The sequence below is a fragment of the Choristoneura fumiferana genome, chromosome 6 (genome assembly GCF_025370935.1).
Source record: "Choristoneura fumiferana chromosome 6, NRCan_CFum_1, whole genome shotgun sequence".
NCBI classification, from domain to species: Eukaryota; Metazoa; Arthropoda; class Insecta; order Lepidoptera; family Tortricidae; genus Choristoneura; species Choristoneura fumiferana.
The window spans coordinates 13,631,914-13,658,791 of record NC_133477.1 but is presented as its reverse complement, the minus strand read 5'-3'; the positions used below and the strand labels follow the sequence as shown (position 1 = coordinate 13,658,791).

The window sequence follows — 26,878 nt, the reverse complement described above, 5'->3', positions numbered from 1 at the left end:
CCTGTAGATTTGCTACCGATTTTCAACCGACGACCATGACCACTTTAGCAAGAGTAGTAACTACGAAAAGTAACTATAAATATAACCTGAATAATAGCAAGACCATCAACCAAGACAAGAAACCGTGGTCAGAATCTCGGTAATTTCTCAATTTATCGTACACATATTATGACCACTTGAAAGGCGTTTGGCTCGTATTATAATATGCGAACAGTTATCCAAGACCCTGCTTCTAATTATCAATAAAATACTTATAGATTTTATAGGTCGTAGTAAAATTTTCGAGTAAAGTACAGTTAGTACAAAATTTCGTGACTCGATAAAAAAATGTGAATATTACTCGAAGGAGTACCCCGATCGGGTAGCTAAGTGTCGCAATAGACTTTCGCTAGCTGGCGCTGTCTATTTGAGTGTGTGCGTGAGCTCCTAGTGTCCGTATACGGCCGCAATCGACGTTCAAAGTAAAGCACCTCGTTTGCGGCTTTGGCGGAATATTTCATTTCGAGTGTGGGGTCAAAAATCGGTTACGCTTAGATACTCCCGCCACTAGTTTTTGGTGAAATAATTCTTCATAATTTACGAAAAAAACCTGAAAAAAGGAACTATTGATAACAGCGCCATCTAACGGGACATTGCTCATGAGCTAACCAGGAGCAAACCCCTTAATTCCCATCATGGTAATTTTTTTCTTAGCCAATGTAGTAAATAAATATATGAAAATCGTTTTATTAAGAAAATGATTTTACTAAACATCTTAACAAAATAATTTTAAAGATTTTATAAGATTTACCCCCCGTTTCACCATTCATTGATTAATGATTAATTTTATATGACAGATATCTGTGATGTCGTCTCTGTTTGTTTTGTCCGAATAGACGGATCATATATCACTGTCAAATAAAATTTATAAATGAGTGGTGAAATGCCCTTACTGTTGGTTAAGGGGTCCAGTTTAGTTTTAGTATCATGGTAAGAAAAGATTTTAAAACGTCATTACCGCTTTAGAGATACTGTGTTCATTTTATTTGCACATAACAAGCTCTTTACAAATTACTCAATAAGCATACTCAAAAAGTTTATACAAAGATATACCTAAAAACACAAGCACCCATTGTGTCAAAACTAAAAAGGCTGTACCCCTTCTAAAGTTGGATTTCAGCATATTAATTTTTCTGTAAACATAAGAGGACAAGTAATGTGATCACAATGGATTCCGTGCATTTTTTTACTAGCTAACCTACATACAAACCTACATAAGAGTTTCTAATTTCTCAGATTACTAGAGAAGGTGAGATCCTGCCGTTCTACCAGCAAGAATTGAAAGTTGGGGCTGATGGCGAAGAAGATCGACTTATGTTCATCTGGCCGATGACCATTGTTCACAAGATCAATGAGAAGTCACCACTGTACAATCTCTCGGCGTCTGATATGCTGAGGGAGAGATTCGAGATTGTCGTCATGCTAGGTAAAGTTATAGACTAAATTGAATAAAGATATTTTGACTTTGACTTTAACTTTGTATACCTAATGGAGAACTTTTCCAACTAAGAGGGCTCAAGTTAAAGTATCTGTGTATCGTATCATTGTCTTATCGTCGTTGAAAATAATGTAAAACAATATTAAAGTGTAAAATTAGTTTTTAAAATTCAAAATAAGATAAACGGAACCACAAAAAGACATTCACGCACGCACACACATGCATTAAGTTTTTAATAGGTATGTATATTTTTCTCTATGTACCTGTTTCACTGTCAATTGCTTACTTTGTGGTGTCAATAAAGAATCATTACCGTATATATTTAGGTAATAATTGCTCGGGATGGTGTATAGCATTTGTCACGAAACGAAGGATGATCTGGGTTCGATCCCCAGCCTCAACATAGTTTCTAGTATTTTTCTGTGTGTTCTCGTTTTGGTCAAAATTGAAAAATTGTAAAAAGCTATTAATGTGATGACACATTACCGTACTACGTATCTATTTATATTGGAATATGTCTAAAATACTAATAGTAGAGCAGAGTTGTAATTGTGACCTTGCTAACATTGTCTGTAACATTTTATTGGCACCGGTCAATTAAAACTTCCTATTGCATAATGTGGCTTACTGTACTAGCTAAATTAATCGAAACGATACACAGAATTAGCCGATAGCAATAAACTTCAAAGTAAACTATTGATAGCACAAATGTAGCCGATTTCACGTCACACATGTTCTTGGCACTTCCTTGACAGTGTTTTGGTAGTTTGCCCCGAACTTTATGTTAATAATGCGTATAAACTATAATATTAACAATAATAAAGGGTAAATATACAGTGTTACAATCGTAATTGTTCTAGCTAAGATTTATTAACACGTGTTTTGGCATAAAACCCGCAGTACCAACATCATTCGCCATCTGTATACTCTTAACACGTTCTTTATTATCTCTATTTTCCTTTTCTATAAATAAGAGTTTATGAAGGTCTCCGCTAGTGATGTCATGTAATGGGCATTTATAGCATAGTTAATATTGTGGTTTGTCATGTCATTACAGAGGGAGTGATTGAATCTACGGGGATGACCACTCAAGCACGCAGTAGCTTTCTGCCTTCCGAAGTTTTGTGGGGACATCGCTTTGAAACCATGGTGTCGTTTAGAAAAGATACCGGAGAGTATGAGGTAAGTCATAAGCTTACAGCTTCATTCGTACTGCTTCACCAATCCATTTTTTTTATGGCTTCCTTCCCTATAGATCCAATCGATAGTGAAAAAAGCACGTTTTAATTTTATAATTCTCAGTTTCGAGACTGATAAGAAAAACGTTAAGCGCAATGTAGGACGTCCACTAACGAGATGGACGGACGACCTGATTAAAGTCGCAGGTGGATGCAGGCTGCTTCCAATCGAAGCAACTGGAGGTTTATTGGGGAGGCCTGTGTCAATTTAGGTGACAGATTTAGAATTAGAATCGTTTACTGCAAGTCACATTACAATTACAATACACAACAGTGGACGTCCTATGGCTGATATGATGATTATGATGAACAAAAACATGTAACAAAAGTAAATTATCATTTTCGAGTTAGTCAAACGCACACGTTATGTGTACTGAAAATCATAAAAACATAGATAATTCTGTTGGTTATAACCAGTTGCAATTTCCTACTTGAATATTATTATTACCGTAAAACAAAATTAACATATTTGAATATGAAATCATTCTCCGGTTGTAAATATAAATCCTATACGTAAATGCGTCACGGTATTCCTCGTGATCATTTGTAGTTTGTACCTTAGAAGGATCGACCAAATAAATCCATAACGTCAGAGTATTAGTGGTAACCAATTCTTATTACTTTATGAATCATGCATGACGTTGCTCAATTGGGTTATACACATACTATACTTGATATTTTAACTATGTCTCGTTCCAGGTACTTTTCCATATTAAACAACTTTGATAATTGATTTTGTTTGCGTGTTAGGTCATCAATGCTGTTTTTTGTTATACCTACCTACTGTATTGGTTAGTGAGCAAAACATGACTAAAAACCCCAAGAACTAACGGTTATTACTAGGTTAGCTGGAAGAGATCCCTTTTTAGGGATAAGCTCGCCTTTGTTCTCTTGTCTGTGTATTTTTATTTTTATGTCCAATAAAGAGTTTACATACATACATTATTTGTTGCGAAAACGAAATGGAAGGATTGTGTAAAAAAAACAATCGCATTATTATCCAAACTACATAACCGTCGAACGACATTCAAGTTATCCGATCGCCAGAAATGGATGGAATTAGAAGATTTCATGTAAACAAACACTGCAACACGTAATTACAATTTTCAGGTGGATTATAACAGCTTCAACAACACGTATGAAGTCGACACGCCCCTATGTTCAGCGAAACAACTTGATGAACTGCGAGCTACGGTGTCCACATCACAAAAACTAGGTAAGAAACCGTATAAGAAACATTTTGTCTTTACATAAGTTGAAGTCCCTTTACATTTTCTGATGCTGAATTTTTTTCCAGACCGTATGCTCGGCACGATACCGAAAACGTTCTCCAACGACACTCTTGATCTCAGCTCCGTCGACTCCATGTCGTTAGACGAGCATATCGAAATCAAAATACCTGACGCGAGGGTCCGTGAAAATCGATTGCTGGCACAGAATAACTTCGTACACAACATCAACGAGAAATCAAGAAATACAAGCAACACGCATCTAGCCGTTGAAAACGGCCTAGAATTAGTCAAAAGTAATCATCATAATACCGATCATTTAGCGAAAAATCATAACGCAATATCAGGGGAAGTTTACAATGGGGAAGCGAAGGAGAGCCATATACATAGGAGTCATAGTCACGCTAGTATGAAGAAAGTACATGGGCTGATGCCAAACGGCATAGGACATGCGGTCAATGGCCACGAACACAAAGTGGATGATAAGACCAGGATAAAGAAGTGAGTTTAAAATAAACGTCTTATTATTTGTCAGTTATTTCTTAATGCCCGGACAGGTCAGTTGCTTGATATTAGTAATGATAGAGGTTAATTGGCTTGTTGTTTTTCGAATGTGTTTCAAGTAGTATGCTGGGGTTATACTTCAGGTGATTGTTTCTGTTTCTTGATAATAACTTTGTTTTTTTCACTTTACTGATAATATCTGGCATTGCAAATGTGATCCTTGCCTTAAGGGCGGTTAATAAGGAATTACGAACGAGAGTCTATTAGAAGCCCGAAGTCGAAAACTGAGGGCTTTAATGAGTCGATGGTCGTAATTCTAGTACCACCCGTGCGACATAGAATGTTAGTAAAATTTTATATTTGTAAAAGAAAAAATATAATTCTTCCAAATATTGCGCTCTTGTCAGTATGTGGAACATGCTTCGGAGGGGGAGGGGAGTATTAGTATGCGCAATGACTCATTTACCGACTTCGGGTTTCATGACAAGAAAATTAGTACGTACGACTCATTTACCGACCTTGGGTTTCCTGACAAAAACAACGGTCGAGGGTTTTATTTGGGGGGTTGCAACCAAGGTAGCCTGAATGTTACGACACTGTTTACGAGCAAGTGTGATTAAAAATACATTACGCATTTGAATTACTTTTCCAGTTATTTCAATGCCTGCTTACCGTTTTGCGCCAAAACCATGATGATTAATAGACCTTCATTGTAACTGATCCGCAGCCTTGTTCCGCAGATCGCCAAGCGAACACCACATGGAGAAACCGGCCCCGGTGATTCCTATCCTCGTGATGTCAGAGCCGGATCCCACCTGACGCCCGCTGCGCGAGCGCAACCGCCCCGAGCCCCCACTGGGTAAGGCCCGACCCCGAGTTAGATTTAGTAGCGAGAGCATCGAGAATATTGTTCAAATGTATCAATAAATGGCTCTGCTTCAAGGTGGCGCTTCATACAAAATATCCTAACTCTACTTACTTATTTAATTTTTTGTTACAATTTGTTGAAATATCCGTAAAACAAAGTCCGTTGATTGGTGGATTTCAAAAAATGGACAATTCCACCCTAATTTATTCCTAATTTTTCCTGATTTATATACTTTTCAAATCGAATCGTACATTATTTAAGATACTTACTAGTTAGTTAAAGGTTAGTAAAAAGCATTTTGATTAATACGTGCTACGTTTTTTCTGTATGAAAATTTGTATGAGGATGCCGTCTTAAGTACTTAATTAATTTCTATAGTTTTGCCTGTGACACTTCTTAACGCTGCAGTTTGTTCTCTCTAGCTAGACTGGCATATGTTTTTACTAAAGGCATTAGCATTGCCATTGTAGACAGATCTTTACAGAGGCAAATTTCTTCAACTTATCGCTGGTGCTGGACCAATATCAAATATAAATCTGTCATTGTTTTTATTTACAATTTCTGTCTGTTAAACTAGTCTTCCATATAGTTGCTTCATTTATTGTAAGAATCGCTTTTTATAAATATTTTAGTGACAGTCAGATTTTTAGCTCGTCTAAGTCGGGTAAATGTTAAATTTTGACAAATTTTGCGTGTATGTATTTAAAAAGATCCATAAGACCAATCATTTATTTATTTATGAAAGTAACGTTTGTAGACACTTATTGTCGCTATTTTGCTAACAGTTGATCAAAGTCATTTGACGAAAACAGCCATCTATTACAATATTTAGATACAAAAATGGCATAAAGCATGTTTCTTTCAAGTTATGGATACTCGAAACATAGGATTGATGTTTTAAATAAGCGTAGGTATTTCTTATTCCGAGGCACTTTAGATTTATTCACAGGGCATGTTTCACTAACCTCTGATGAATTCGTAGTATTTTATGTGACTGACATCTGTGTCGGTGCCCATTTTTTTTTTTTTTTTAATAAACAGAGACGGTATTGTATTTTAGATATTTGGCACATGCCAGGAAATTATCAAAGAATGGTGAAACAGGCCCTTAGTGTGATTGATTTACAAGTCAAACTAAACGAAATGCTGAATAGATCTAAGCTTTTTTGAAATTTAACTCCTTCTGTGCTATGATTCTGTATCACGCACTTAGAGCATTTTCAAGTGTCAATAGCAGAGTGAATTTGTAGGAATAAAGTCTGTATTATTGCTCTGTCGGTAGTAAAACTAACGATAGATTAAGTATGTAGCTAATTACTGATTAAAAATATTTTAGTTAATACAAAAATAAAATGCTAAGCACTAGGTTCCTTTTCAATTTTCCGAAGCCTTAGCACTATAGTGTGTCGCAAGTATAAATCATCTGTTCCTTTCTAACATAAGGTTAGTAATGGAAGGAAATTTAATATTATATCTGTGGTAAACTTTAGTGCGCTGAGGCTTATTGTAGTCTGATGAGATGATTTAACTAGGAAACTAAAGTTAACGTGTAATTCAAAAGTTTCATTTGAAATAAGGCTGAAAATAAATTTCTTTTAGTTAACTTCTAAAAGTTAACTTTTTTTAGTTTCTCAATCTCAGATACACTTTTGTTTTGCTTATTTTCAGATCTCCAATGGTTTTGATTCTTAATAAATTATAAATTGATCCAAAACGTAGAAGTCTGATTATTATAAAATCATTGGCTCCTGTATTTTCTTAATATAATGTAATGAAACATATTTATTAGAAATATAAGATATTTACTTGGCTTATTATTACGCTTCCTTATTATAGTAATTATTGAACAGTTAATTTTTTTACTTAATTAATACTTACAGTGCCACGATAATTGGAAGAAATCACTTTAAAACATAATTTGTTTCAGTCGTTACATTATCTTACCGACAGAAGTTTTATTGTTCTATAACAGCCGAAATAATGTTGATACTTTATCAATGATAAACATTATTAAAACCATTGCAATATATATAAATTACCTAGGTACAATAGGCTACGAAATATCATGCATTAAAGCATTTTTACGATATTTTATTATAATTCATAAACAAAAATGTTGTAACAAACTAACTATACTGTTTTATAGTAGGTTACAGCATTTTGTATTCATGACCAAATTTTATGTTCTTTATGTATTTTATGTAGGTACTTACCTAGGGTAACAGAAAATAAACAATTTTTGGTAAGATGTACTTTGCCAAATTAAAGCGATCAATTAGGTAAGAATGTTATGTGCCTATGCTGACAGCGGAATTATATTTATAAATATATTAATATAAATAGGTGTACAAAAAAATGTATCCTGTTTACCAATCATGTACAATAATAAGTGTGATAATAATCAAGTAAAATATCTTGTTAAATAAAATGTACTTAAATTTCATAGGTATACTGAACGGCAAAAAATCTGGCCCTCAAATGTAAGCAGAATCGGTAATTATGTATGAAGGGTGGGCCAAATTTTGTGCCGCTGAGTATATATTATATTCATTTTAAGTAATATCCGCTTGTTAAGTATACAGCTTTGTAATACATTTGAGGATATAATATTTACAGATATAAGTTTTATATAACTTACTCATGTATAAAAATGCTATGCTTTCATAGCTTTACTTTAATAGCAAAAATTTACAATATTTTTATATTGGCTGTTAAGACGATAGAATAGTAATAAATAAAAGTGTTCGTAGCGTTTAAAATTTGTGATTTCACTTATCTGTTATATTAATCAATGGTAATTTTGGAAAGTTTGTATTTATCTAAAAAAAGCTACCTATCGTATCAGAAATGTCAACATTCATCACATAATGGGTTTACTAATGTTTCGGCGAATAACGTTTGGCAACCTGTTTCATTTCGCAACTTTTCATTTCCCAACTGTTTAATATTTCTGAAACTGTAAATATTTCAGAATTTTTATAAAACTAACCTAACCTAACCTAACCTAAAGGGTTCTACACTATGGCCCTAAAATAAATCCTGAAGTATATTTACAGTTTTAGAGTTTGCGAAATGAAAAGTTGCGAAATGAAACAGGTTGCCATACGTTACGTTGCGAAAAGGTAGTACTCGCACATAATGATTATGCTCTGAAAAATATCGAAGGTATCCATACGGTCTTGCTAAAATTATCAAATTGCGTCACAATTCCTTAGGTCACCTCACTACTAATGTCGTTAGTTAAAGGCCGGACCAGTTCTAAGTTTAAGTATATTTGATTACCCTTTAAGTAATGGCATTGGTATTTAATGTTATAGTATACCTATTATTCTATTGTCTATGAACGAGTCAGGGGCCAGACAGCGCGGGCGCTGTGTATTGCTTCTTTATTATTGTATTACCTAAGTCCTACCCTGATGCCTAGTGTTTATCAGAATAGACAGGTATTATGCTGAGCGTCGGACTTTCATTTATAACCCTAAAAACGGAAATAATTATTGTAAAATCCCATAAATATGTTAATAGTTGGTCCATAATGAGTAGAATTAGAGTTAGAACTATCCATTCAAATCATGATAATGTGTTTAAACCGATCATAACGTCTTTTCAGTAAATAATATTATTTATAAACAACATTCATCACTGGTATTATCATGTAATAATGACAGAAAATATTAAATTAGAGACATTAACTGAACAGTTTACAACAGTATTTAAAAAACAGTACTATGACTTTTGATTCTAAAACAACAAGTAACTTTCTGGAATAATCCCCTGCACTGCAAGTAATTTATTGAAATAATGAAGAACTTAGTTTTGTGACAGGTGGAATATCGCTAGATGGCGTTAGTATCGTCAGGTCCTTTTGATGTTACAGTCTTGCCTGAAATTTGATTATTATAACCAACATCACACCCCGATATCGAACTGATCTCACGATACTAGTACATGAAGGAATTTAATTCATGGGCCACCATGAAACCTTTTCAAAGGCAAGGTCATTACGACTTTCCCTTGTTAATTAATGCGATGTCATTATGACGTTTACTGTGAAATGGTACCTTGGTGGCCAATGAATTAAACTCCTTGACCGTACCAACTACCCCGTCACACAAACCTTATTGAGCACGAAAAACACTAACAAAGATCTTTGGTTCGGCTATTTGCCACTAGATGGCGCTGTACTTAACATTATTAGGTAAGTTTAATTAAACCAAAGTTAGCTACTCAACCAGAGGTGGCGCTATTAAAAACCAACGTTTTCTTGTACTGACTGTAGAAATTCTAAAAATAACTAAATAGTAGACATTATAAGCTGACCTAGTCACCAATCTTCTTAGAAATCCTCTTCTTTTTAGATTTTTCTTCCTCACTGGAGGAAGAGGAGTGGTCGACAGGATTGTTAAAGTAATCTGGAGGGTATTTAACTATTGACGGTCTGTTTGTAAGGCTGGATCTCCTGATGGCTTCGGCAACTAGTCTGTCGGCGATTCCGAGCGGAGAAGATGGCAATCTTGAAGAATTCAGAGAACTGCGGTAGATGATGTCATCAGGAAGGGAGGAACCGTTGTATCCTGAAATTTGAAAACGTATGGTAAGTTAAAGGTCAAAACTCGAAATTTGTGATCACTTTTTCTATAACTATGAACCGAGTTTCAGATAATCTTTAGGTGGTAACCTAGTGTATTTTTTTTACATTAAACTTATTTAGGTACGAGTACCTAGGTACCTAACTTCGGCTAAATTAGATACCAAAAGAGATGTTAGGCACTACTTACATCAAAACAATTAACTATAAATAGAAATTAAGATTTTTTTTAATGTATAATTAATTCCTTTTTCATTTCCCAAACAAAATAAATAAATATCTTCTGTCAATTGAACATGTAGTTTGTCATAAAGGTATTTTTTTTATTTAAATAAATTTTTAAATATGCCATGTTTTGGCTGGTTTAGTTTGTAGAAGTAGTGCCACGAGAGTTAAAGTGATTGATTACACACACACGCGCACGCACGCACGCACGCACGCACGAACGCACACACACACACAGCTACTTATGTTTCTTAAAACTGGTTGCATAAAAGGAGAATGAATGAAATGAATAAGTTGTTGTTTTTATGTGCGTGACCTCAACTCTCGTGGCACTACCTATAATTTCTATTAGAGATACCTACGAGATATTATCTACGGAATATAGACCACGATTACCTTTAATGAGCAGCCGATATTTTTATGCATCCACTACCCATTAGACTAAAGGTCTTGAGCTAATTAATAATAATTTATATCTAAAAAAGAAAAAGCTTGTAACTTATTTAAAAGCAAAATTTACTTACCATCAACGAACAACGAGACGTCACAACACGTATCTACGACCACGACATAAACCATTCTTATATGTAAAGGAGTTCTATATCTCAAGGGCCAAATTTCTAAATCACGTCTATTAAGATACCATTCCAATATAGCGTTTTTGTTAAATATTTTTCAGCACAATTATACTTTGACAAAACACATGTAGCGAAATTAACAGTTACAAAGAAGGCAAAGAGAACTAACCTAAGAATAGCGTTAATTTTTTATCGTTCCAAAACTATTGCACTGATATTATTTTTTATTAAATGTGAAAATAAAAACGGATAACTCCACAGGCATTTCGAGTATTTAAAACACAATTTTTCTCCACTTTCTAGAAATGATATCTTCTTGTGCTTATTTTGAAAAATCCGCCCATATGGTTTGTTTTCGGTGTGCGCATATGCGCTGCAATAATAATTTTTAATGACGATTTGTGTGTTGATATTGCATGCAATGCACGCTCTGTATGCAAACAAAAGTTGGAGCTATTTTCGAGTTCTCTTCGAATGTGTGTCGGGTATTCATTAAACGTGAAAAAACTCGTTAAAGAGTTAAAAGTAATGTTAAAACAGAACGAAATGTACGCAATTAAAATTTCTGTTTCTTCCCGCTACATTACTAAATGGGAAGTAGCGGGAATTATATAAGATCTCTCGAACATAGGCACACTTTCAGATTCATTACGAGCAATCCAAAAGAAGTAATCTCTGAGTTAAATAACTCTTTTATTTCAAACGGAATAGGTAGGTAGGTGTTTTCTGTATTGTATTGTACATTTTTGACTGCGAATTATCGTTCGCTTACGTCTCAAGCACAATTGATTTTTTCTGTATCTGTCTATATTAATCAATATTTGTATGAATTCAAAATATTAAAGAGTTGCTATTAAAGATTGGCTTGAGCTTGCCAGCTTACTTCTGTGGGTTTCTCTATAAATAGGTAACTTGAGGGATTAAAATAAAAAGCATAACGCACACAAATAAAACAAACAAAAACATTACAACATAAATTATTTCAAACTTTGCCTAAAACATATATTCATTTACATCTTATTATAAGTAGACTTCTTATAATCGTAATACACAACCAACAGTTCTAATACTCTATAATCATTTTTATGAACATCGATTTTTTTTAATGTTTTAATTTCCCTTAATCTTAAAATTACCTAATTAATTACACTTGCACCATATCAAACCTACATATATATCTATATACATCGCTTGGGACCAGAGAAATCACATCTAATTTTAGTTAACTATAATATTTAAGGAATGTTCTGAAGTATTCTAGTCACTGAATTATCTCTTTGGAACACTAAGGTACTGCTTTAAGATTAGTTTTCAGATCTTTATATTTTGTACTTAATTCCTTTTTTCATCGGCTAAGTCAATTTATGTTTGTTTAATGTTAATGAAAAAATTCGTGAGATTCGCTCATGCCTGGCAGTTAACAGTTTAACCATGAGACTTTTGTATATAATATATCCTTGTGCATAATTATTAGACTGTCTCCATCATTATTTTTTTTTCAAACTAACAAAGCTTTTTTTTTCAATAAAATTTAATTTAGTTTTTATTTATCAGGTAAAATCCTTCCAAAAATAAATGACAAAGGCACGTAAGTAGGTAAGGCATCATAACTAGTTCATAAAATAGCTGGAGTGATTCTTTTTTTTTAACTAAGCTTGACTAGTAGCAGCATAACATAATGTAATCCAGGAATTTATATATAATATATATTACAATATGAATTAAAAATAATTTGTCTTTATATTAACTCTTTATCCCTAATCTGCATTTGACCCATTTAAAAAAAACTCAAAGTTATCTTCGCTCTTTTGATGTGTTACGTAGGTCACTCAATAAGTTTTGAGATGCTCGAAATTAAAAAATGGAACACATCTCAACACAACGGGATAAGCCATTTTCTCAATTAAATAAAATACGGTGCTCCAGTCATTTTACTACAACGCTTCCCGCGTTTTTTGCCTGAAACGATGGAACTTAACCGCGAACATTTGCGTGCCATGATCTATTACGATTTCAATTAAGTATGCAACGACTACAGTCAGCATTGGGAGTGTCTGCTCCTTCACGGGGAACAATTTTTAGGTGGTTTCCTGAATTTAAAACGGGTAAAACTAACCTTGAAGACGATCCGTCCGCAAATAGCAGTAACTGCAGAAAATGTGTGGACTACGGAAATGTTGGTACGGGAAGACCCAGGAATTACATACAAGGACATCGAGAAGATCCTGGGTATTACTTCGGGGAGCGTGAACATCATCCTACACCAACATCTTAGAGTCAGGAAGCTTTGTTGTCGTTGGATCCCGCGTTTGCTCTCCGAAAGTGAAAAACATGTTCGTGTAGATTGGTGCCGTGAAATGCGTCAACGTTTTGAAAACGGGGCATCAAGACGTGTTCTGGAAATCATTATTGGTGACGAAACAAGGATCTATCAGTATGACCCCAAAAATAAGAAGCAATCATCGGTTTGGGTCTACTCAGAGGGAGAGTTTCCTAAGAGTTGCCGACAAAGATGCAAAGACCTCGTAACGCTGGTAAAAAATTGTGACTTGTTTTTTTGTCTCGGAGCGGACATTTATCGACATCTATGCTGAAAAATTGTAAATTAGTTAGTTCGCAATGGTATACAATAGTAGCATTGTCGAAAATTATCCAAGCTGTGCGATAGCGTAGACCAAAGGCCGAGCTTTGAGGAATCATGCTACGAAGTGGCTACTTTTGACCTGTCAGATCAAGATTGGCAAAAGTGTTTCCAATGTTGGTTTAGACGATGGGAAGTATGTAAAGAGCATCGTGGAAAGTATTTTGAAAAAAAAAAACATAGTTATATGTTTAATACTTTTTCTTTATCTCAAAACTTATTTAGTGACCCACGTATATGTTTCACAAACAAATGTTATTGATCTAAAATCTAAGAACTCTAAGCATTATAAAATGAGTCTCGGGTTTTTTTTTCCTACCTACTATTTATTAGGACAATCTTAAAATTTCTCGGAAGACGATCGTAAAAGGAAATTCGCATTTATTCTCAGATGGTTAAATCGTAGAACCGCTGTAACTTTTTTAACATTTCTCATTTAATTTCCCAATAGTTCTCTCCGTAAACTCACAATTTTACAGAACAAATGAAAAATATTCAATACGAACACGTGTTTTAAAGAGTGACAGTGTAGTCGCCATCTTTGTTTTCGGCTTTGGGTTCCTTAGGAGTTCGGTCCGGCATCTTCAGGACGAGTGATTCCACGTTTTCTGTATGACATTACAAACACACACATACATAAATAAAGACGAACACAACAAAACAAACAGATAATATAGTAAAAGCAGGTGCTAGTTATAAACCGAGTACCTCAGCCACCAACTCCTCAAGAGCGTAGCATGAGATACGATTTTGTGATGCTTTATACGCCCAGGGACCGTGGAAGTACTCAGTGACGCGGGACACAACTTCTTTATTAACGGATGTCTTGGATAAATTTTCTTAGGCATGAGCGGTTTTTCTTCATGAGACAGAGTATTTGGCTCCCTTGCCTCCCACTTACGCGGCCGCTGGGCAGTCGTGCCAAAATTAGTAATTTTGTCAAGTCGCTTCCTAAACAGTCAGTACTCAGCAGCAAGGGTCAGAAAATGACTGTCATGTATTTTGTAACCATTATGACTCATTAGTTACGACTCATTTAATAATCGAAAAAGTTCATTCGTAAGGAAGTTGCTACTACACAATATTGTGTTGGGTTTTTAGTGACACTCATTTTTCTGATCCTTGCTTAACGGGATGCATGTTATTGTGTAAATATATGTTTAACAATTTTCTATTTTTTTATGGTAACACTGTAATTTTTTTTATACACATATCTATACATATAAGTACAGCCGCAGAAACTGAACTGTGAATCAGATTTGAACTACATATTTCACAATCAATTTTACGATAATTTCTTTGGAAGATCTATGGAAATGTCAACTTATACTTGCAGTGATCAGGTTCCTCCGTGGTAGGTAAGCGATTCAGTTACTCCGGCTGCAGGTATAGTTAAAGTGAGAAAAGTTTTTCCATGTCAAAGCCTGTATATTACATTGACATAAGATTGAATTTGACTTGGCCTGCGTAAAAACTTTTTTCACTATATCTATCTATATTCATAATTTCGCAAACTTTTTCAGTTTGTTTTTACTAATTTCAAGTACCTTTACACAAGACAAACACCTTTACACAAGAAATATGTCATGTGCCACAATAATACTTTTAACGGTAGATTAGTTTTGTATATTGTTAGTTGTGCTACGAATAGTCAAGTTTGATTTTACAAGGTATTAATTTAATCAATATGTGCATAATATATACAGCTTTGTATTATGTTTTAGTCATCAACGCTACGGGTTATTGAACACGAAGTAAATATACGATAAAAATTAAGCAAGTTAGTATGAATGCAACAGATTTTTTCCTATTGAAAGATAGTGCCTCCTAGATGCCTACAGTCTTAATTAACCTATGACATTTATACCTAGTTACTTATACATAAGTAGATACACTCTGTAAGCTCTTAAAAACACCTTCGGATTTTAGAAGCATGCTTCGGGTATAGACGATGACACGCGATCGTGATATGCGGTTCTGTTTGTTATCAACTTGCAAACCTTTTCAAAGTTACTTACCGTAAAAGTTATGAAAAGAATAACCATCAGTACAAAATAAACTTTACTGTAATAATATTACGCTTTTTTGAACATGAAACTACCGTGAGACACACTCATATTAAATATAATGAATGAATGATTGGCAGCAACTCGGTTTTGAACCTTATTAAAAATATTTACGATCAACACTTTTCTTAAAACTTTCAGCTTCTTTACAAAATATTTATATATATTATAAACAATTTCCCGTGATTGGCTATTTACAGAACAGGGTATCTGTTTAAGTTGACTCGCAATGGAAATCAATTTCCGAAAAATAACAAACTAAATAAATATAAACGTGGTGGTTTTAACTGCTCTATATAAAGCAATGAAAACACAATGAGTGCACTCTTCGCGTGATGGATTGCTACTGAGTCAAAAAGACAATTGTCATTTTCTACTAGCGAATCCTTCAGATTTCCTCCGAAACCCGAAGGTTTTTCTAAGAGCTCACGGATTGTACCTAATAATAAAGCACTCATTAGCCTTCTTTCTATTACTACAAATTATAATTAAAATATTTTTAACCTGGCAGCTATCGAATTTGGTTTAAATCAGATACTGTACTAGTTATTATTTTGTCTTTTATTTACATTTGCTTTTATCGGATAAAAACAAAACACAACTTTCCTTATTACAAGTATATAGGTAACTTTTTATGGCTACTAGGTTAGTCTTTAGCCTATAGAATGTCGTTCGCTGTAAATATGACCAAATACTTTTTCACCTTTTTTATTTTATTTTATTCGACTGGATGGCAAACGAGCAAGTGGGTCTCCTGGTGGTAAGAGATCACCACCGCCCATAGACACCTGCAACACCAGGGGATTGCAGATGCGTTGCCAACCTAAATAGAGGCCTAAGATTGGATACCTCAAGCGCCAGTAATTTCATCGGCTGTCGGATTAAATTATATATAGGTAATTATGTATAGGTGTGGCGTTAATTGCAGGGTTGTTTTTTTATCTGATGATAAAATAATTTAGGTTGTGGATTTTGGTGTTCTTAGTTTAAAAACTCGTGTGATTTTACTATTTCTATGTACAATGGTCAAGATGTCATAAAAGACTAAACAAAAAATAACAAAACAATTATAGAGCTGTTTTTGAGCGCCAGAAAATTTAGTCAACTTATTTTTGCAGATGTTTTTTGGTTATCTATTCAGTATGTTATTATTTCACGTTTAGTTATTTTACCATTGTACCATTTTACTTAGATCACCTAGATTTTGAAATATGAGTATACCGCTCTTTTCAAGCAGAAACAGCCAATCACGGTGTTTGTGAATGGATGATTTTTAGGGCGTGGAAATAACCTCAAAATGGTAACCGTGCAAAAATATTTAAAAAACACGATTTAATTTCGAGAAACACAATTCATGATTACGAATATGAATCTATTCAATTATATTAAGGATTAATTCATTTTACTATGCACAATCCAATCAGTTTTAAAATAGGTAGTTTTCAATTTTGAAACTGTTGGCTAAATATGCAAGCATTTAAAGCTTCACTCCAAAAACAATAAAACAAAAGAAAAAACCGCGTTTTGCTATTTCAATTTAGAACAGATGTCCATTAGTCGAGCCACAAGTCGAGCGTACATTTTTAAAAAGTAATATTGTAATTTTGAACAGAACTTTTTTTTCCTCGCATTCAAAGTGAAAATTAGTGTTTAACGCGAGACTAAACAATCATAATGACACTCGAACTATAGCCACCCTCGCTCTGCTTGGGTAGCTAAACACCTCGTGTCATTATGGCTTGTTTTAGTCCTTCGTTGAACAATCTACTATTTCGACCGACCGTCAGAGTGACGCTGAGAATGCCTCGGAGAAAATGAAACAAATGCCCGGAATCTTATTATTAACGACGGTGGTTTATGTTGTGAATTTAATTACATTAGCGTTGTTTTTTTTCTACAAACGTTGAATGCAAGTGGCTAAGCGGCTTTGCTTGACAGCAATATTTCGCGAAGGAGCAAATCAAGTTTATCTATTTAATGTTCCTCAATTTAGTCTAATTGTCGATTGTATCGGAAATTCTTCACCATTTTCGAATAATGTTACCATAATTTCAAAAATCACCCCCCAGAAATTATCAGTCTATCACCCACAGGTATTTAGGTTTATGACTTTCTTTATCTGAAGAAACTGGCATCTCTCAGTGATAACGAAACGGAACTCAGAGTCGGCGATAAAAAAAGATCAATAACCTTAATGCATTTTCATGATTTCAAATTCAAATGTGCTTCAAAATCCAAGATTTTGCATGATGTAAGTAACGAATTAAGGAATGATATGATATAACTGCAATCATGATAACATGCTCACGATCTCAAATGAATAATTCCATACCAGCATCAATATCTGAAACAACGACTCTATTTCTAGGGCCGGAAGGACGTGTCAGATATTTTTGCACGCTGTGCTATGGCAGATAGTAATGCTGGTGACTGTACCAATAAGTGTACATGGTATCACGTAATTTACGGATAGTCCCAAATTTGGTATGGACCTAGTTTAGGAGCCTGGGAAGGACAAGGATAGTTTTTATCCCGGAAAGTTTCATAGTTCGTGCGTGAGTGATGGCGATAAACAAATTCTCCGCAGATAGAGAGTCAGCTTGGAAAATGTTTGTTTATTAAAACACAAATAGGGTACATAACAATTTCATCTTATCTAAAACAATGCTACCATAGAATTACTTATAAGTAATTCTATGGTAGCATTGTTTTAGATAAGATGAAATTGTTATAAATACCTACGTATTTATTGCCAATAAATTGCGTTTTTATGATAAGATATGGTTTTAAGACGTAGCAAATTTATTTATTTTAATACATTCTGTGTTCAAATAAATCTATACAAAACATACCAGTTAGTTTTGCCGTCAACGCATAATAATATTTATGTATCTGCAGAAACTTCCAAAAAATGAAAATTAGTGTGTAAATTACTTCATTATGAAATTTAAGTGGTCATTAAAATTATTCAAAAGACAGACACATTTTTTACGACTTTGAAGTACCTATGACGAACTTGTAGAATGACCTTTTATTAGCAACAATACTTATTCTTAAGCGTCGGCAGAATCCGCTCATTTCCTGTCTCAAAAGGGGGTTCCTTGCTTCCAGTTGTCTATAAATCAAAGTGAATTGGCAAAATGGCGCATCCTATACAGTTTGAATGAAGTCCCCTACCTCAAAATCAGTTTTAATAATAGCTTAGGGGAAGTTACTTGATTTAAGACGTACTGACCGTGAGACCTCAGACCTCAAAGCTCAGAGAGCACTAGTTTTATTAAGATTGGTTTTTGGAGTCTTTTTTTGGATTTTTTATTTCAACTCCAAATTTTGTTACTTTTACCGGTCATCCCGTAAAATCCATAACAAAAACACACGTACATACGTGTAGCGGTATAGGCTATACCGTATAGCACGCAGCACGGAATGCTGAGGACCTGGGTTCGATTCCCAGCGCTGGTCTCTTTTTCTGGTTTTTCTGTGCATCTATGTTTCAGTTTGTATTTTCGACACTAGTTCTATCTCGGACAGTACTTAATTATTGAGTCTTTCTTTGTAACTTTGACAGAATGAAAATTCCTACGATTTGTGACAAACGCATTGCTATAGATTAAGATAAGAATGCTAAATACGATTGTGTTTCACTTAAGTTCGATTATAGAACTCCTCTCGCGCTTCTAGAATCACCAGAATCCAAAAAAAAACACTTCTACTCGTACATCAGTAGTAATTTAGTAGTATTTTGTACCCATATGTAAGAATTTTGCATTAATATGGGGCATGCAATAAAGAACATTTGTATTGTATTGTAATTTTGTATTTTTTGACTATTAAAAAAATAGCTCTGCTGATGCTACATTCTTTTACTGTTTTAGTAATATAGTGCCAACTTAAACAGTGTGTTACCGGCAGCCAAGCTTTTTAAAGGAGGTTAAATTAATGCATTTCTGTATTAGTATTTCTGTATAGTAATAATCAAATTATCTGTCGGCTGTCATTTACACTTACTTGTCAATTTACTTTGCTGTACATTGCTGGCCATTATTTTTGTTAGAAAGTTAACAAAGTCTGATTTTTAGTTATTAATTAAAATAGTGTCATGGTTAAGTTACAGAAATGCGTTACTTCGACCTCCTTAAAAGCCTGGCTGCCGACCGGTAACACACTGTATGTGTACTTATATATAATATTAATTTAATTTTCAGCCTAATTTGATTGAACTCTATTTTTTTATGTACTTATTGTGTTTATTTTTCTATGTTGTTGTTGGTGTGCAATAAAGAGTTATTGTATTGTATTGCATTTTAAACTGTATCTTGTGTGTGGGTATGTGTGTGTGTTTTTTATTTTTATTTTGACTAACATCTTTTTCTTTAATTAATTTTGCTTTTCCGCTGTTGATATAATTTTTAATTTAACATCCATACCAGTCCGTACCTAATCTATACCTCCCTTAAAAAAGCCTGGCTCTCGGTAACACACAGTATGCGTATATTAATTTAATTTTCGGTCCAATTTGATTTAACTCTATTCTTTATGTATTTTAACTGTATCTTGTGTGTGTGTGTGTTTTTTTTAATTTTGACTAAAATCTTTTTCTTTAACTATTTGCTTTTTATAAATATAGTTAAATAAATATAATAAATATGATGGGACACTTCACATTAATTGACCTAGTCCGAAACTAATCAAGGCTTGTACTATGGATACTAGGCAACGGATAAACATACTTATATAGATAAATACATACTTAAATACATATTAAACATCCAAGACACGGGAACAAACATTCGTATTATTCATACAAATATCTGCCCCGGCCGGGAATCGAACCCGGAACCTCAAGCTTCGTACTCAGGTTCTCTAACCACTTGGCCATCCGGTCGTCAAGACGTTTTCGTTGCTGATATCATTTTTAATTTGACATCCATACCTAATCTATATTTTTTTGTCTTATATCTTGAAGTCTTACAGCAGAACAATCCAATCCAATTCAATCGTGTTTTAACAATATGTACAATTTCCCGGATATTTTTTCATCATTTTCAGATTATTGTTTACCTACCTAATTTCTGACGTCTTCCCAAATGAGTCACGTGGAAATGACGAGACTGTGCATATAGGTTCTAATTACAGTAAAACACGAGCCAATGAAGTGATTTAAATAAATTATGTTCAACAACTCTTAGCATACTGTTAACGCCTTATAACAAGGAACTAGTGAGAAACTGGTAAACTCAATCAAGAAAAATGTAAACACTTTATAAATCTCGACACAACTAATAACCTGCATTACAGGAAAACTTAATACAATAGGTAAAGACGTAGTCAAATAAAATTAGTTATTTACGTTACATTATAAATAGGTAACTGAATAAATCAGAAACAGTGATGTGGAGATAAGTGGTGTATGTACTCATATAAACAATGAACAAATCAAGATGCAGTATATGACGCTGATACAGTAGCCGTTGCGAAGTACCTACTCGGCTTCTGTATGACTTGCACGCCTGAATGCATACTTGAAACACAACTTAATGAATAATAACTAATAACTATGAGAGTGTACTGTACAGTCAGCATCAAAACTATCTGGTTACTTTTGTACTTTGTCGTTTTACAGGCACGTACTTAGCGCCATACAAAATTGACAAATGTGTTAATGTGACAGAGTAAAAAAGTAACCAGCTACTTTTCTATGCTGACCACACTTCACTGATATGAAATAGAATTGTTTTGTTTGTATGTTATTTTCCAGAGTTCGAGATAATAAAAGAATACTTGGAATCAGTCATGTTTTAGTATTTACATTGAGTGACTGTATGTTAAAATGCTAATGTGACTTTTTTGTCCTGTAATTTTGACTGCTAGCTTCATTTATGTTAAAGGCATTGACAACCACACGAGACAGTTAAGTATTTGGATAACCTCTCTTAGGGTGGCAAAAGTAATTAACCGGTAGCTGACTTATTTGCTCATTTACACCGCCTAATGGTAATAAATCGTAATAACAACAAGAACATCTAGACTCACCCGTTGACCCCACATTAATAATATTAAAGATAATATAAGACGGCTGCGGAAATGTAAATTTCTATTTTAGTGACGTTAGGTGTGTCAACAGTGACGAAGAAAGATGTGCCTTATCTTGATTATGAGATTGTTTTTGACACGATGGCGTTAACAATTAGAGCGCACACAAATTAAAGCTTTTGTTGATTAGTTTTTTGCATAAAGAACCATCCACCAACACCATGGGTTTTGACTTTTAATAGGAACTCACCGATGGATCGGCGATCTGTCTGGCTGCCGTAGAATTCATCCAGCTCCTTGGCGGAACAGAGCGGCGTGTCAACCTGCGTCGTCTCTTCGAACTTAGAATAATCCACCTCGTACCCCTGACGTTCACGATTGTATGACACTAGCGGCACAAACCTATGTCCCCACATTATTTCACTAGTCGTGTAACTGGAACGCGCTTGTGTCGTTTGTCCCGTCGATTCTATCGTACCTTCTAATATAACAACTATTTCGAATCTTTCTTGAAGCACATCAGCAGCAGATACGCCGTAAAATGGACTCTCGGCGTTTATTCTGTGCACCATAGTGATAGGCCATATGAAGAATAAATTGCTGTCACAGCCATCAGCATTTAGTTCTAACTCTGTTTGGTAATGCGATAGCATTTCGCCTTCCTTGGTTGTTCTTGATCGTATTAGCTGTGCTCTCACACTCGCTCCTATGATGTGTGACTTCCTCAAATCTCCTACCCTGAACATTAAACACAGCTCTCCATCTCTCTGGCAAACGACAGCATATTTAGAAAACAGGAGTGTCTGCGTTCTGTGCTTTGGTCGCGTCATCTTGGCGAACACGATGCCCACCATGAATGCTTGGATCATAACACCAACAATACTTTGGAGACACATGATGAATATTGCTTCCGGACATTCTTCGGTGGTTGTTCGTGAACCGTAACCGATGGTGTGTTGAGTTTCAATACTGAATAGAAAGCATGACGTAAAGTCATAAATGTTGAACACACACGGTTTCCAGTTCGAGGCTTCTTGCATGGGTGGTAGATGTTCTTCTTCCAGGTCACCATGTGTGAACGAAATTAGCCACCAGATGAGAGCAAATCCCAGCCAGGAAAGGATGAAAGATAGCGTGAATACGAGCAGAGTCCACCGCCATTGTGCGTCCACCAAGGTGGTGAACATATCTTGGAGGAACCGCATCCGCCGTTGCGAGATCCGCGATTTGAGAATATTACACTCGCCATTTTTGAGAATGGCACGCCGCCGCGTTCTTCGCGTAGCTCCATGCCTGTGCGAGCGGTTCCTGAAAACAAGAAACGTTCATTAGACCTATTCACCTGAATCACTTCTCGTTATGATCTATCTCGTAAACGAGTCTAGTTCACGCTTGCATCGTCGTACGGTAGCGGCCTTCGTCAATGTTAATAAGTATCTATAATGTGTTCTAGTTAAACTTATAGAATTATCATGTTAATTATCTTGAACATAGAGGGTAACAATGAACAGATAACAAAAACAAAAAGCGAGACAGTACGTTGGGCTTGGCGACGGCACAACGGCTTGGTTGCGCGGATCGACGAACCTCTTGCTGACCGTGGGGTAGTAGACCCCAGGGGAGAGGTTTCCGTTGGCAGGAACGGCTTTGACTTTAAGCCATTCGTCGGGCAGGAGTTGTGTTTCCTCGCGGCAGGCGGGGGACTCTGGGTCGGCGTGCATGGCGGAGCGGCGCGGGAGTGTGCGCGCGCCTCACAGTCGGCGGCGAGTGTGCTGCATCCCCCGGAGCGCTTGCTCCTGAAGCATCGCGCGCGATAATGCCGCGGTCACGACTGCCGCTGCGTGCCCGCCGACACAACGACGCGCTAAACACTGTATAATTGTATCGCGATTCTATAATCAAAATTATCAGTTCGCCACGGAAAATAATTTTCAGCGAGCGCCTGTATTGACGTTGTGGAGGTACAGGATGTTTTTTACCACCTTTTTTTTACATACAACTGACCCGTGATTGCCTCTCATCTGACGAAAAGTACAGATGAGGCCAAAGGAGTATCTCACAGGTTCAGTAACAGCCTTTTCAGACTATTTTAAGTAGATTATGACTATGACTGAGCTCCTGTTTATTTTTTTTTAATTGGTCTCCTTTTGTGTTATTTATTGCACAAAAATGTTACAAGTCAATAAAATCTATCTACTTTTGAGAGTTTAGTTTGTCGGTAATTAAAAATAACAGTAACGACAATATTATAAGAATATTCTGGGAAGAAAAAGAGAACGATAGCCAAGATAGGGTAGTGGTTTCCATCAGGTGACCCGTCTGCTCGTTTTCTTCCTATGAAACAATACTTAAAAGTTAATTGTGGTTGCGGCATTAGGTAAACTGGTTTTTATTTATACTTTAAAAAATATTATTTTCGGGTACCTACCTAGCCATAGCTTTCTGCTATCAACAAGAACGATAAATCGGTTACCGATTGATCAAAAATTTATCACAAAACTTTGTACCTAAGTATAAAAAACTATAACTTACAATTCGTCACAAATGTAAGTTCAGCTGACTACCATTCTATTATTATGACAGATACCTGTAGGAATGAGATTTGTTGTGCCGTTTTTGTACATAATTCAAAATAAAAGATTTTACCTTTTGATGACGTGATTTTTGAAAACAAACAACGAACGAACGAAGTGATCCCACGAGTTTCTTTTCTCCTTTTGAGAAAAGAACCCTAAGAGCTGTTAAAAATATTTCATGTTGTCAAATGTAGGTTTTTAAAACGTCGATAATTGTTAAATGATTTGCAAAAAATATCCTATTTTGCTTCGTTTTATCTTAATCCAACATTAAGCACGATCGATTTACATCATCCTACCCATTTTTAATTTTGATTCATGATTATATATCCATTAATTGCACTAAAAGCCGTTTAATTACGTGTAAGTAATGGGATTGTCATTAATATTGCTATTTGATTATTTATCTATAGATCATCGGTATGTGTAAACAAGTAACACCAGTTACACTTCATTATCTAAATATTTTAACTCAAGAGATTTCCGAAATTCCTTTTCGCTTTTACAATTTGAGTCGTCCGTTGTCCCAGCCTATAAGTATATATCCATCTGCTACACGTTGGTCTCCTCTCAGAATGAGAGGGCTTGGGCTGAAGTTCTTAAACGGGTCCACTGCACTGGGAACTTCACACACACCATTGAATTGCTTCTCAGATTTGTTCAGGTTTACTTATGATGTTTATTGTTTTCGTTCAACGTAAAGCTATGGTAACTTTCAAATGTAATTTTGCACATTAATTTTGAAAAACTTAGAGGTGCGAGCTCGGATGTGAACCTACGATTCTCTATCACAGGCCACAGGTCAAACCACTAGACTGTGTAATTTGAGTACTAAGAAGGAATATTAATCTTCATAATATATATACTTAGTAATATTTTTAGTGGAAACAGCTAATCGTGGTTATTTTACAATGTTGCAACTACATCAAGTTAAGTTACAAACTCACAGACAGGATAACGCGTAGGTATCTACATTCCACTCTTGCAAGAGTGTTTGGTTGAAAATCATTTGCTACATACATCAAGTTAAAGTACATTTAGCTAACACCATGTACCTAACATATTTATAAGTAATACTAACAACTGATGAATTATAGTTATCTGAATAAGTAAATTTTATTATTATTATTATTAAAATTAAAATATTTTTTTTGACTTTTTCAGTGTTTTTTTTATTTTCAAACGCAATTTTCAACCAACCCTCATATAAAATTCTCAATTCAAGTCACTTAGCCATTCCATTTTTTGCAACTTTTGTTGAAAATTGGGTTTGAATATGTGTTCCCTAAAGATCATCCTGTATAATTAAAGATGGCGGCAAAAATTTCATTAAATAGCTAATTTGACAGTGAGAATTGCTCTAATGCGCATCTTCTCCGTCTAATTTGTTACTCCTGATCTTCGAAGGCCGCTTCATTGTGTTCCTAAAACGCCTACCTAACACACACCCACTAAACATATCAACTTACTAGTAGGTATTTTAAATTTGGAGCTTTACTTAGTAGTATTTAATTCTGGTGGAGAGTACTACCTTCGGCAGGACATAATACTAAAATTGGAACGATAGTTCTTGTGGAGTGGTTGTAAGAAAAGAATAGTGCTTCTAGAGAAAACACAATGACAGCTATTATAATGAAAACTAAAGTTAAAAGCAAAACAAGAATTGCAAGTTGTGAAATAGTTACTAAGTTCCCAGTATTTTTGCCAGTACAGTTTGCAGGTGGTAGGACCTTGTGCAAGGTCCGCCCGGATTTGCTACCACCATCTTGCTCGCTAATCCTGCCGTGAAGCAGCATTTTTTAAAATTTTATTTGACTGGATGGAAAACGAGCCAGTGGGTCTCCTGATGGTAAGAGATCACCACCGCCCATAAACATCTGCAACACCAGGGGTATTGCAGATGCGTTGCCAACCTAGAGGCCTAAGATGGGATACCTCAAGTGCCAGTAATTTCACCGGCTATCTTACTCTCCTCTGCTTCACGGCAGGATTAGCGAGCAAGATGGTGGGAGCAATCCGGGCGGACTTTGCACAAGGTCCTACCACTTGCAACAGTGCTTGCACTGTTGTGCTTCGGCGTGGAGAGTAAGACAGCCGTTGAAACTACTGGCGCGTGAGGTATCCCATCTTAGGCCTCTATGTTGGCAACGCGTCTGCAATACCTCTGGTGTTGCAGATGTTTATGGGCGGTGGTGATCTCTTAACATCAGGAGACCCACTTGCGCATTTGCCATCCAGTCTTATAAAAAAAAAGTATCTAAATTATTTACCAAAAATAACCACACAAGAAAATAGACTAAAAAAACACTACCTACATTTTATTTCAGAAATACCATTGCCATATTCTAATACAAGCTTTTAGTGCTGACAGTTATCTGACTTCTTATCTCGTCATTTCTTCACAATACCTAATATGTAATTTCATTGAAAAATTTCTCCTGTAGCAAAAATCACCAAATCAAAAACCTGTGCTAATACCTAAATACGTAATTTTACGTAATTACGTATAGGTACGTCATATAATTAATTTTACAAAATTTTCGTTTTTTTCTAAAACCTTCAACTTCCACAAAACATAGCATTACGAAAGTTTTTAAATATCGTGAAATTACATTTTCTTCGATATTTTTATCCCTTACGGAAGGTCTTCGTGTGCATAGAATTAATTCACACCACACCTCCGGGTAAACAAATTAACTCACGATATGTTATTGTATTGTAAGTAAACAGGTGACATTTCGAGTCGTGATATTAAAATAAACACCTCAGGCGACATCTGCTGAATTCATGTGATTTTTGAGCAAATAAAGTAAGGTTGCAAATAATTTAAATTCACTATGGGAACTTCCATGTTT

The 26,878-nt window shown here is 35.1% G+C and overlaps 2 protein-coding genes across 9 annotated transcripts in view; one reads left to right on the top strand and one right to left on the bottom strand.

The window, feature by feature from the left end:
* Window positions 1-1,198: 1,198 nt before the first annotated feature.
* LOC141429118 (uncharacterized) lies at window positions 1,199-8,772 on the top strand. Of its 2 annotated transcripts, none has more exons than XM_074089327.1 (5): window positions 1,199-1,465; window positions 2,535-2,659; window positions 3,826-3,931; window positions 4,013-4,445; window positions 5,176-8,772. In XM_074089327.1, exons 1-5 carry the CDS (start codon window positions 1,354-1,356, stop codon window positions 5,309-5,311), a joined length of 912 nt encoding a protein of 303 aa, XP_073945428.1. In that variant the 5' UTR covers window positions 1,199-1,353; the 3' UTR covers window positions 5,312-8,772. The 2 variants fall into 2 exon arrangements, with proteins under 2 accessions (XP_073945428.1, XP_073945429.1); XM_074089328.1 differs by having other exon boundaries at window positions 1,205-1,465; window positions 5,189-8,772.
* Window positions 6,032-26,878, bottom strand: part of LOC141429117 (G protein-activated inward rectifier potassium channel 3-like) — a 36,774-nt gene continuing 15,927 nt past the window's right edge. Inside the window, exons 2-4 of one of the 7 annotated variants that reach the window (XM_074089320.1) lie at window positions 22,987-23,318; window positions 21,698-22,755; window positions 6,032-9,890 (exon numbers count right to left, since the gene is read on the bottom strand). In XM_074089320.1, coding sequence (XP_073945421.1) covers window positions 9,637-9,890; window positions 21,698-22,755; window positions 22,987-23,168 — 1,494 coding nt within the window. In that variant the 5' untranslated portion in view covers window positions 23,169-23,318 and the 3' untranslated portion in view covers window positions 6,032-9,636. Of the gene's footprint in view, window positions 9,891-11,668; window positions 13,957-21,697; window positions 22,756-22,986; window positions 23,319-26,878 lie in introns of those variants that run through there. The other 6 variants (XM_074089322.1, XM_074089324.1, XM_074089325.1 and 3 more) reach the window with 6 other exon arrangements.